General features: G+C 32.2%; 1 protein-coding gene across 3 annotated transcripts in view; it reads right to left on the bottom strand.

Moving 5' to 3' along the window:
* csmd3b (CUB and Sushi multiple domains 3b) overlaps positions 1 to 12,732 on the bottom strand; it is a 581,296-nt gene that overhangs the window by 139,982 nt on the left and 428,582 nt on the right. For all 3 annotated transcript variants that reach the window (XM_088929237.1, XM_088929238.1, XM_088929240.1), the window contains exons 22-24: positions 6,340 to 6,509; positions 5,802 to 5,958; positions 3,152 to 3,343 (exon numbers count right to left, since the gene is read on the bottom strand). In XM_088929237.1, coding sequence (XP_088785363.1) covers positions 3,152 to 3,343; positions 5,802 to 5,958; positions 6,340 to 6,509 — 519 coding nt within the window. The remainder of the gene's footprint in view (positions 1 to 3,151; positions 3,344 to 5,801; positions 5,959 to 6,339; positions 6,510 to 12,732) is intronic.

The following is a 12,732-nucleotide window of genomic DNA, read 5'->3' as shown; positions in this document are numbered from 1 at the left end:
ATGGATTCTGAAGGCAAAGAGCGACCCAGCTCCTTTTCAGTTATTATATATATAATTATTCTTATATTGCTTGGTGTTTCTATTATTTTGTCCATCCCTTGTAAATTTTATCAAGATAAGCCAGTATCTAATAGTGTCAGGGATGACATTTTAGCATATATTTCATATATTTATATGAAATACACGTGTAAAGAACTGTGCTACCTAGCAATACAGCCAAATTTGTAAATGACTTATGACATAGATCAAGTGCTGAATGAGCTGGGCAGCAGGTTGTAACAGCTCAGGACTGCAATAAACCCATTCAACCTTAAAACTGCTGTTCATTATTACTCTGCTTCCTAATCATTTTCATTAAATAACTTTAAATGGCCTTCTACAAAATATATGGTTTGGACTTCAGCCAGGAGGTTGCAGCATTTATTAATAATTCTTATACTCAACATCCACATTAATTTTGTTAATTTGCATGAACTATCTAAATGACAAACAATACACAGTTCAATGAAGCTTGAATAACAAAGTTCAGATCTCATTTGATTAATACGAACATTACGATTTGTTCATATTCACAAGAAACTAGCACCCCCTCCCATTCTCCCACATCCTCTCTGCTAGTCCCTCCTAATTTAGGAGAAAAATACTTAATATTTTACATTACTGAATGCTGAAAAAAGCAAATCTAAATGATAGAAGAGGATAATTACATTTTTAATCTAATATTGCAGTAAATCTCAAGTGAAAACAAATAATTTTGGAAGTACAATAAGACACAGCATGAATGGTACATTTTTTTCTTCTGTGCACCCCATACCTGTATACATATTGACTCAGAATGCATATTTCAAGTCTCATCCTCTATGTGATTAATAAGAATACATTTTGGATAAAAATAGAAAAGAGAAAAATGCTGATTTTGCATGACCTTTAAACAATCTTATGATAAGATACCGTTCTTTAGGAGGTAATATTTTATGCCCTTGGAACTAAGCACAGGAAATATACTATACACTTATACCTGCCGAATCAAATAAATCATGGTTAAATAATTTATCTGTAATAAAAAATCAGAAGTTTACGGCTTCAAGAAAAATCAGTCAGGGAACTATTTCAGAAAGTTAATATCTGAAGACCTGCAACTCCATCTTAGTCCAGACTATGAAGTATTAATTATTAATACTGCGAATATGGTATCAAAACATTTTATTAAAATTACTTTACCTGTGAGATAATTTTTTTAAATGCAAGAATTCCAGAAATACCTTATTTAAAGAAATCTTGAATTTAAGCACATTTTGTCTGATATACTATATAGGTAAGGTTTGATTTTCATCTTATGAAGAACAAATGTAAGATGTCAATATAAATCTAAAGTAGCAGTAGCAATTTAAGGTTCAGAGAAACACAATAAAACTGACATGCGGTAGAACAAAAAAAAAGAAAATGAATGCAGTGCATATTCATTTTGTAGAAAAATACTCATATTTTTTTCATATTTTGAAGTTTAATGTATTAAATGTACTATATCTGATACCTATTAAATATTCAAATCTGATAAATCTGATAAATGTTCAATATCTGATATCTGTACCCCACACACAAACATGACTCAATTTGTTGAAAATCCCTTAGAATTACGCAGCTGCTCTTCACAGCAGAAAACGATGTTATAGAAGTTACTCAATTGTCAAAATAGGAAACAAAGTTGAAGAGAAGTATGATTGATCTAAATAAACAATAATGCTAATTTGGAAACTGCCATTTGTTCCTCAAATTGCAGCTGAATGAACCTGTTATTTGTCAAAATATCCAATTGAAATTGAAATTGCATTGTCTAGTGCTTTCAATTAGGAAAAGCAGAAACCATAAAAAAGCTTCAGAACTAACATGCGGGAAGGAAGGTCACCATTATAATAGGGGGCCAATAAAATAACACTTGGCAGAACTTTAACATAAATTACATTTTTAATTAGCTTTTTATTTATGTAGTATTATAAAATTGCATCTGTGCCACCATTTTACGGCTGTTCCATTACAAAGAGAACGGGGTGATTTGTATAAATCACACCTTGCACAGTAAAAAAAAAAGATAAAGACAGAGAGAAATAGGAAATACAAACACATTTTGAAGGAAAAAAAATGCAAAGTCAAAAAGAAAGGAAATAAAATGACAGATACTTCTTGATGTTATTAACATTGCACTGAAAATTTACCAAAGCAGAAATTAGTCATTTTGAGCTTACTTGCATTATCCTGAAATAGTTGCAACAGAGCTTAATTAAATACTACAGAAATATGCTCAAAATACACTTTTTAAAACGGTGTTTTTTATTTATTTTTACATATTTACACAACAAATGAAGAGTTATTAGTTTTAAACACTTTCACTCTAATTCTTGCATCCCGACCAAAACTATAGCATAGCTTTGTAAGAAATCTACAATTTAAGTGAAAGCTTCCTTTCTATTGCATTGATTAGTAATGCATACATTGCCTATATAATGGCAGTTAATCTTGACGTACATTAAATGCGTATTTGAATTGCCCACCTGTCTTAGTGTTAATCAGTATGTTAACACATTGCTTTAATGTCAGCAGAACTGCTAAAAATGACTAAGAACTCATCTTGTATGAAAAGCTTTCATGTAATGAAAAAATAGACAACATTCAAATATTTTGCATTCATGACAAAAAAAGCATAAGATAGAATGTTTGACATATAGAGTCTGTATTTAATATTTTAGTATTTAATTCACCAAACCTATTAAAAAAATCTTTAACTGTTTTATTCAATACAGGGTTATGGGGGAACAAGAGGTACAAGGGAGAGTATACCCTGGATGGGATACCAGTCAGTCCTAGGGGACACACAAACACATTCATACCAGGGACAAATTTGTCAGAAATTCAAATAACCTACAGTACCAGCATGTTTTTGGGCTGTGAGAGGAAATCAGAGTGCAAAGAGGGAACCAACATAATCAAGGGGAGGACATACAAACTCAATGCAGAGAGCACCCCAGAAAATTGAACCTAAGGCCCTAGCACTGCAAGGCAAGCAATCCTAAACACTGTACCACAGTGCCACTCATGTTGTATTGTAAGCTTTTTAATAATATATAAATAATGTGATATTGTGGCGGTCACTAACCTATACAAGAAGGAAGGGAATAATCCCATGCCCTTCTCTCTCCAGTCATGCATTTTAAGATGCTGCTTCCATGAAGTGTGTATCCTGGGTTGCACCTGTAAGTAATTGTGCTGCCAGCAAAGTGCCCCTGGTCACTGATCTTGTAACCAAACTGAGGCACTCCTGGGTCTTCACAATGTGAGAGCTCAAAACCTGTAAGATAAAGGCCAAGAATTATATCAAAATTCTGTATGCTTTTTTACAGTATGACCTGGAAGTGAAAAATCAGAGCCTTACACACTGAGGGCAGCATCTCTACTGAAAAGGTCTCATCTCTACTATGAAGTTGGAAAAGAGAAACTCAATATTGTGCCAAATGAAAGTATATTACTAAAGAAAAAGTATTACTGTACATGTGCAGCAACCATAACTGACAGATGTATACAGTACATTACTTTTTGTTAAGCAAAATCAAAGACATTTAAATGCTAAGTAATGAGGAAATAATAGAGCAGAAAATGTAGATACTAGACTAGACTTAAAGTTACAGTGAAATAAGGTACAATGAAAACCATTTTAGCAAATTTTAGCAAAGGTCTAGCAAAAAACAATCCCTTAGTAATAAGGGGAATATTAATTTATTCACTTGTTATTAACTTAAGCTCATGTTGTCTGATATTTCTTGGTTGTTATTGTATGTTGGTTTATCAGATAATCAACTAGCAAGTCCTTTTACAAGAATGCATACTATACAAAACGTTTTCAAATTATGTTAACTTTTGTTTGTTATTTCATCTAAAAAGATAACTGATACAAAAAAGGAAAATAAAGTGAAAAGATTTCAGTAATTTGTTTCTTTTCATGATCATTCAAAGCACTAATTGTATTCGTGATTATGTGCATCATTTTGCTTTGTTTCATGATTGCACTTAAATATCATGATGAAAATAAAGAAAGCTTCACCTAAAAGGCTGACTATAGTTACCATTAACATGTTGGCAACAATAAAAGTATACTACTTCCAAATGAATTTTGTATATTTTGATTTTATTTTACAGTAAAATATTTTCCATTCAATAGAAATTGAAAACTGTAACATCCATGCCCTAGGAAATCTAAGAGAATCTAAAAGCATGCCAAACAGATAGTTTGTTTCCATTTTCATCTTACACATTAAAGGTTGGTTCTTTCTCTTTTTCTTGACTAGTCTTGACTTTGTTTTAAATTAACAGCTATTTTGTTGAATTGTAAAATAAAAAGAATCATATTGCCCATTGCAGAAACTAGCCACAATCCTTTTTTGAGTTTGAGCACCAGCCTACTCTTGTTCGGCAAGAGTTATCGCAGATGAAATTACATTTGCCACACACTTTTTTTTAAAAGGCAGTACAATACTTCTCCTGGATGCCAGTGGCCATAATGAATCACACTTCACTGCTCTTTTTAAAAGATGTGTTCAGCTAGAACAGACAATTCAGAATGGTGTCCACAAGAAGGGTTGTTAGCACAGGAAAAATCAATTCAATTTAGAAAAATTAACATGCCAAGATCAGTATCACTTTTGACATTTTTAAATATGTTTTCCATCTTTCATACAAAGATTCTTAGCTTACTATTTTGAATTCTTATTGGTCATACTAAAAAATATCTTTAAGTCCTCTGCACCCTGCAGCCAATGAATGTAACATAACATTTATCTGCAGAGAAAATAAGATCCCAAGTGTATTATTATTAGCTGGAAATTCTGCATACCAATAGCAAGTGTTTTTCTTTTGCCAAACAATAAACAAAATTAAGGCAGAATACCAAGTAGGTGAAACTCCATTTTTGTTTGGGGGGTCTGATTTTCATCTTGACTTGTTGCATATTTGATCTGTCCTTTCTTTCAGTGAATTGGAATAAGACATAGGTCAACATTATAAAAATAAGGCAAATCCTCTGTCGTTTAAAGATAAATTGCTTTGATTTTGTACCTAATTTATTTTTTTCAAGAATAAGAAAACATTTTACCCTATCATCTAACTACAAGTAAATATATGGTTTATTATGCATATTTCAGTAAAATCCTAGTTGCTGAATACATATATAGGAGGTGTCATCTTTATTTATTTTCATATTCTTAGTCTTCTTCTAGGAGATAAATTGTACTGCCTCCCTCCAGTGACAGTCTCACCTTCTTCTGTCTACCTCTGACCCTTATTATGCATTAATATTGCTAATCCTCTTGGTAAAATGAGCAGTGAATTACTATATTTCAAATTAGATATTCCCTGATTGGCCTTAATGGTTTGACCCCTTGACTGCAGCCCCATCACATGTCCTTCAGTGGTGACTAAAGAAAAAAATGCTTGTCAGTTTTTATGTATTTCCAATGCGGTTTTGTTAGGACTTGTCTTACACGAATAATTGTTGTTTCTGTAGTTCATTTTGGTGATTGCCGAACAGTATTTTTTTAACTTAATTGTGATCACATCACAAAGATAATGGCACCATTAATTCTAAACCATGTTCTTTGGTAATTTCAGTATGAAATGTTGTTATAATGCAGCCATTTATCAATGTTTTCTTTTTGAAAATGACTGAGAATTGATTAATTCTATTGAGTAGTTGTAAAATTAACACACTGTGTAATATAGCCAAAATGCTGAAGGCATGCATTAATGATACTTACTGGAATAGACCAGCTTAAAGCCTTCACCTGTTGATTCAGAATCTGAGAAAAACTCCAACCACAGGTGATTGGATGTACTTATTAATGTTAGGCCAAGCATGGCTGAACCAGTGAAGGCTCCTAACACATGTGCTGTATTATCTTTCCCATCATATATCTGCAAAAAATAATACATTTAAAGTTAAAACCTAATGCACTACGGAAAATGTATTGTCATTAGTCTTGTTTCTAATAAAACAATAACAAAATGGTTATAAAAAAATCATACTGGAGATGCATTATTTGACCTGAGTCGATTAGTATATACAGTACATGATTACAAACATATTATGTTCAATGTTAATATAAAGTACCTTTAAAACGTTTTTTTTTAATTACAGAAGACATACATCATAGTAAAGTGAAAAAAAAACTTTCAGAAATTCCAACTGTAAACTGCCAGTTTTGAAAAATGCACTGGTAGCAGTACAAGTAGACTCCATATCAATTGCATATTTGTTTTTGCTGTGTTTGGCTATTACATTTTCAAGGTGCTTACTTTTAGAATATCGCCTTGTGCCAAATGAAAGGTCCTTGCAGAGACGTTGATTCCTTTCCCTGCTTGCACTTGGATACTGTAGATGCATTCATGATTGTTTTCGTAGTTCAGAGGGTAGTTGGGTGACAGGAGAATGCCTTCGTTGTTGATTACTGATGACCCACATTCAGCTAGACATGGGAAAAAAAATAAAGGGATTTGGAACACAAATAAGGAAAATAACAAAACAAATGTGGTATATATAAAATGCCATAAAGTTTGCTCTAATATTGTCTTTTATGCAAAAATGTTGATAGGATATGCTAAATTCATAAAATATTCTGTTACTGCTATATTAGTATGGTTTTGTACAAACAGATAAACTTACACATTACTATCAGTGGATCAGCGACAATCAGATTTTAATAAAGAACAACAATTAAAGGTCAACCTTGGAATTATGTTAGAATGATTAATAGATCATGTTTGTTTTTAGTATGTTGCTATTTTATTTGCATTTGTTTCTTCATACATTATTGAAGGATATTCTATCGCTATGGTACTTAATTCTGGAATGCCCAGCTTCATGTCCAGGAAAATTGCTCTCTAAGGGTACTAGAGGGTGTGTATACACAACAGCAATTTTCTATGAGCTTTAAGAGAAAATCAATTGAATAAAGTGGTAGCAATCTTCCACATTTTGTTACATGAAAAGTCCTGCTTCATAAAAATAGTGATAAGTGCTTTAAAAAACAATCGGTGCAACTATACTATACTGTATGTAATGGTTGTATGGCACATAGATAAAATTCCTGCTGTGCTCAAAAGTGCATAAAAGCTATGGATACACTAATGACACCATAGAAGATTTTGAGTGTTTAAAATGCAGTGTTAAGCAATAAAATGTTAATATAGTCTTATTTTACTGATTGGATCATAAATGTGACTATATCTGAGTCTCCAGGGCTGCAGTTGCACAGAGTAATTTCAAACAATTTTATGATCTGGGTTGTTGTTGTAGCATTATATTGTGACACAAAACACAGACCCTTCCACCTATTTTGATAAAAGATTCTTAGTGCTGTTATGACAAGAAATAAAGAAAAGGATATGAATCAGTATCTCAACATAATGCATTTTCAAAGCAAAAGAAGGTATGACACTGTAAATATATTCTTCTTCTGCATTCTTCCTGGCAATAAACGGGAATTATCAGATTTTTTTGCAATATGCAGTCAGCAAGACAAATGCCATAATGAACTAGAAAACATAGGTCATGTGTGCTACTCTACATTTGCCAGTAATGAAAATGCAAGTGCCATACTGTTTCATGGAAGCAGATGAGAAGTATCATTACCAAAGTAATCCTGTATCATTTTTATTCAAATCCAAATAAAAATAAAGTTTGCTTTCAAAAAGAGACCTGCTGTAAAGCAATATTGTCCGCCCTAAAGTAGGAATTTAATTGTTGCCAAAGCTCCATTTTTCTTCTCATTGAAGGATTTTATAATCTCTTTATATCTTTAAAAATCTCAAGTGGCATTAATTTGTACTATTTTCCTGCCTATTTACTTTAAGTCACATTTCAGAGTCTGGTATGGAAATGACATTGAACAATAAAAATAAAAAGATAAAGTTAATGGACAGTAGACACTAGCTGGAGGTAATATTAGTAACATTTATGTTATCTACCATAGAGCAGCATACACATAAAGCCAGCTGCAATTGTGATTTATTTAAAGCTCTTCAATAAATTACAGAACTAGATGTTATAACAATAATATGTGTCATATTTTAAATAAATCACAAAAGTTACTACTGCTATTTAATAAATTACCTCTATGCCGCACTCTATGTCATGCCAAGCATGTCATCGTGCTCCAAATTAATAGTGCATTCAAAGTGCATACTGTAGGCATTTTAATGGTAACCATTCTCATTTATGGATATTTTCTCAATAGCAGGACATTTTTAATCCCAGAGTCCAGAATTATTTTTAATTCATCCAGCATGATCATGGTAGCATCAAATGGTCTCAAAAGAACCAAAGGAGCACTGATTCAATCATTTATGCATTTTACAGTGACATTTCTTGTTGATGTTGTGTTTGGCTTGTGCTCTGGGAATTTAGAACCCAATAATATTCAATCAACTGGGAAATTTTTAGATTGTTCAGAGCAGTCTTTCATTGCTACCCTTAGTGTATGCTTGTCTGAAGCAATTTGCTTCCACTTCAAAAAACTGAAGAAAGCCGGTCCCCAAACTGGTACATAAAAACTGATGCCACTAGATCTGAGATGAATGAGCTCGTCATCACCATCAAAATTTTCTGATATCATCCTTGTTGGTAAGAGACAAGTGACAGTTAATTTGCATTGAAGCCTTTGTTATGAAAAGACCAGAAGGGACTAAAAATATCTTAAACTGTCCTCTGATTTTATCATTCAAACAAAAAGACAAGAAATCTGGATGGTCTTGAAAACAGAATTGTATCAAAGACCACGGAAACAAAAAGTAACATAATTCACGAGCATATGTCAAAAAAGCCAAACTCCCATTAAACCAAAAATGTTTGCCAGAGTCTTTTTGGACAATCTTGGAAGCAAATCTAAAAGTCTCTTTTATCATTTGTCACACTGTCAATTCAGATGGAATTTATACTTGAACATCTTTTGTGGTGCTTTCGTCTGGGAATATTACATTGTATAACTTGGAACTTGAACATCCCTCATAAATGTAAAACTCTTAAAATATTTCCACACAGGGTTTGAATCTAACACTTTTATAAGGTTGTGAAAAGTACTACATTCTATGTCTGAGACAACATATCTGCTTATTCCTTATTGGATAAATATTTCAATCAGCACTTTCCTTTATAACAGTAAATACAGTACAATTACAGCAGCTCCTACTGTTGTTATTCAGAAAACACAACATTTTACAAGGAGTACTATAATACCTACTGTTATATTTTATGTTGCTTCCCTATTTAAGCTTTGTTCAATTTATAACATCTTAATTGGCTCTTGATTTAAACATTGTTTGCATCTTTTTTTTTACTGTTTGAACAAATGGAATTGTCATCTTGTGTGTTTTTTTGTCTTTCTCCAAAAACAAAAGAGAGCAAAGCGATGCTGTGAATATAAACAATGTTGACAAGTATTTTGTGCTTTCACAAAACAAAGTGAAACATTGTGATTAGGTTTTTTATCTTGATTTTTGATTTAGAGTGAGTTACTTAACCCACTAGACTTTGGAAGCTTTGGAAGATAAAATGAGATTACCCTTTCTCCTAAGATTTTTCCCTTACATTCTCCATGTACATTTTTTATATACTAACTTAATATCACAAATATTTTTTTACCCCTGATTGCGACTATGTTCCCTGCATTTTAACATAAAGTTTGATGCCAGGCGATAATAATGGTCTGCTACCATTATTATGCAAATTGCCTTGACTGTTTCATAATATGGATTACATCTACTGATTGCATTTTTGTTTTATTAAGTCTTGTCTTTGTTTTATTAAGTCTACTTAATTTCTTCACTATGAACTTGTTTTAAAATAAAATAACCTGTTATTTTACAAATACTAATAAGTATGTCTAATAAATTATTTCATTGTCTGTAGTAACATAGGTGTGTTGTACTCAGTGTGATATAATATATTGAATATCTTAAAAAAAAGATGTATCGTGATTGCTTCTTTACAGATGATCTACAGTACATGCTGAGCACAAATTATACCTTATTGTATTTGATTTGCATTTGGATTCAGCTTGTTGTGGTCATTACAAAATTTAAAATTAATTAAGTTAGATATTTGAACAGGCAAATATAGTTTCCCTCTAAAAAACTGAACTGATGCTAGACCTGTTTGCAATCAACTATTATTTTCCTTTTATTAAGCACTAATTATACTGAGAAACAGCTCTTAGAAATATATTAAATTACAACTACTTGCGACAATAATTTTGTCTTTGGGAGAAAAGCTTGTTTCATTTTTAATGATTACAGTAATCAGAACTTTTTAGTAGGAAGCAAATTTTAAATAACTCATTAAATACAATGACATATTTAAAAGGTAGGAATAATAAACAACAATTTCCTTTGAAATGATACTCATGTTGAGTAAATAGTTATTGTTTAAGTAATTATGTACTGATTGGGGAGCATCATTAGACACAAGTTAGCCTCTTAAACCATTTGATATCAAACTGATTGTCATTATGCACACTGCTAACCATTTGAAATCAGAATGTTTGCATTGCTATGAACTCCTAACTGTAAACCATTTGTAGAGAGCAGAGATTAATTGCAAACCAACAGAGAGGCACATCTCAAGCTTTTTCATCTCTCCTGCAATGTTAGAATTACATCCAAATTTGGAATTTCTGAACACTATTAAATGTTATTTGACACCAGTCTATGACACTCATCTGAGACAACAGCAGATATATTTGGAGGCTTTCTATGATAGGTCTCCTCACATCTATCACACTATAGAGATACAGTATAACTTTTGTAGACTGGAGTGAAAAATACTTCTTCCCCAAAAATATGTAGTCTTATAGGCAGTGATAGAATCGAAACTGATGCAAAATAAAACACCAAAGAGTGATTCATTTAAGTCCTTTCAGTTGCAGTCCCATCTGGAATATTCAGCATCATCTGCATGGAAAGTTCCCATCAAACCAATGTGACTCCCCATGGACAACAACAAACACACCCCAAGTACTATACTTATTTACCTATTTCCCCAAGTTGGAATTACACATAGAGAATCAATTCAGTGCAATGAGGATAGTTGTCATTTTATACATCATGAATACTACAACACCCACAGCAGAGTCAGCATCAAATGGAGTTGTAATGTGACTCACACTAAGCTCATACTCGGAAGCTCACAGGAAGCTCCCAAGGGTTGTGGTTGAGTGAGAACTCAAGCATACCGTCACCAGCTCAGTCTCACTCAGCCATGACAGCACTGATCATTCAGGGACAAAGGTGGATAATGAACCTTTTTCAAGGAAATAGTAGTAATGTTCATATAGCCCATATGGTCAGGATTCATATATGAATACTCATAAACAGGCATGCATCTAAACATGAAATATATGATATAAATAAGAGATGTAAATTTCACTAATACAAGAGACTGGTTTTCTGGTATGTGGAATTTGATAAATTTGATCATTTCAGTAAATACAGAAAGATCGCCCCCTTCAAACTCTGCTGAAAAGTCAGTAATTCGTTACATTAATCTATTTTATTAATGGAAGATCACTACTATAGTGTATTTCACCCATCAACCCAGACACATCTTCAATTGACCAATCTGCATCTCTTAAACAAGCATCCAACTCACTAACTGATTTCCCCATTATAATATTATAATGTATAGCATTATGTACTGCTATTGTGGAGAAGGGTGAGAATGTCTGACAATTTTAATCAGGCATTTTTGCATATTTTGACTGTATTCTTTGGTCATTATATGAAAATATTAATCGGTTGATTAAAAGTTGATAAAAACTGATAATATTGATTAGACATGATCAAAAACGTAAAAACTGTGAGTGTAATGTAGACAAATGTGTGCAACTGAAATGAGAAAGTACATTACAGAAACAATGACTTCTTTATAAACATTCCTAAATTGATATTTCAACACCTTATACTTATAACTAGTGACATGTACTTAACAAAGATCTATGTTAGAGATTGACAGGTTACTTTACCTTTATAAATACTAGTATACACAATGCACAATGTTAATGTGCAGAAATGCTTTTTAAAAAGTCATTGTGTCTCGTGAGTTGCCATTCTATATAAAGAGGAATTTTTTTTTCTTTCCTCCAGTGTCCAATAGTTGATGCCCATATACTGTGTAGTACTGTTGTACATATTTCTGTAAAAAGTTCCGTAGTAATTGGTTGCAGATGGTGCTATAATAAAGATTTATTGATGAGTATGGGCAATAAGTATAAAAATGTTTCTGCTCTATATGCTAAAGACAAGAATACATATTGCAAATTACAGTACATATTATAAATATACAGAATAGCTTTTGTGTAAAAATAAACCCTTGATGAATTAAGGAAACGGAACAAAATAGTTTAACCACGGGTTTCCAAACATTTTCTGCTAATGCTTATCTTCCTTTTCTTGACGATGCTTAATTCCTGTACTTGAAGCAAGGCAATTCTCGTACTGTCTACTTCATCATCAGCTGTATTTTTTCCCCTTGACCTTTTCTACTGTCAATAGTGTCAGTTTCACAAACCTCTCAAAATAGTCTTATGTACAAAAGTAGTAGAGACATTAAGCTGGGCTGCCGCTTTAATTTCTTAGATGTCTTTCCAATGAGCTACAGTGTTCACCACAAAATTAAAACATTGCAATGGTACAACA

This window comes from Atractosteus spatula, chromosome 12 (genome assembly GCF_055471065.1).
Source record: "Atractosteus spatula isolate fAtrSpa1 chromosome 12, fAtrSpa1.hap1, whole genome shotgun sequence".
Taxonomy (NCBI): Eukaryota; Metazoa; Chordata; class Actinopteri; order Semionotiformes; family Lepisosteidae; genus Atractosteus; species Atractosteus spatula.
The sequence above is the reverse complement of the archived record's forward strand: the minus strand, read 5'-3'. Positions and strand labels throughout refer to the sequence as shown.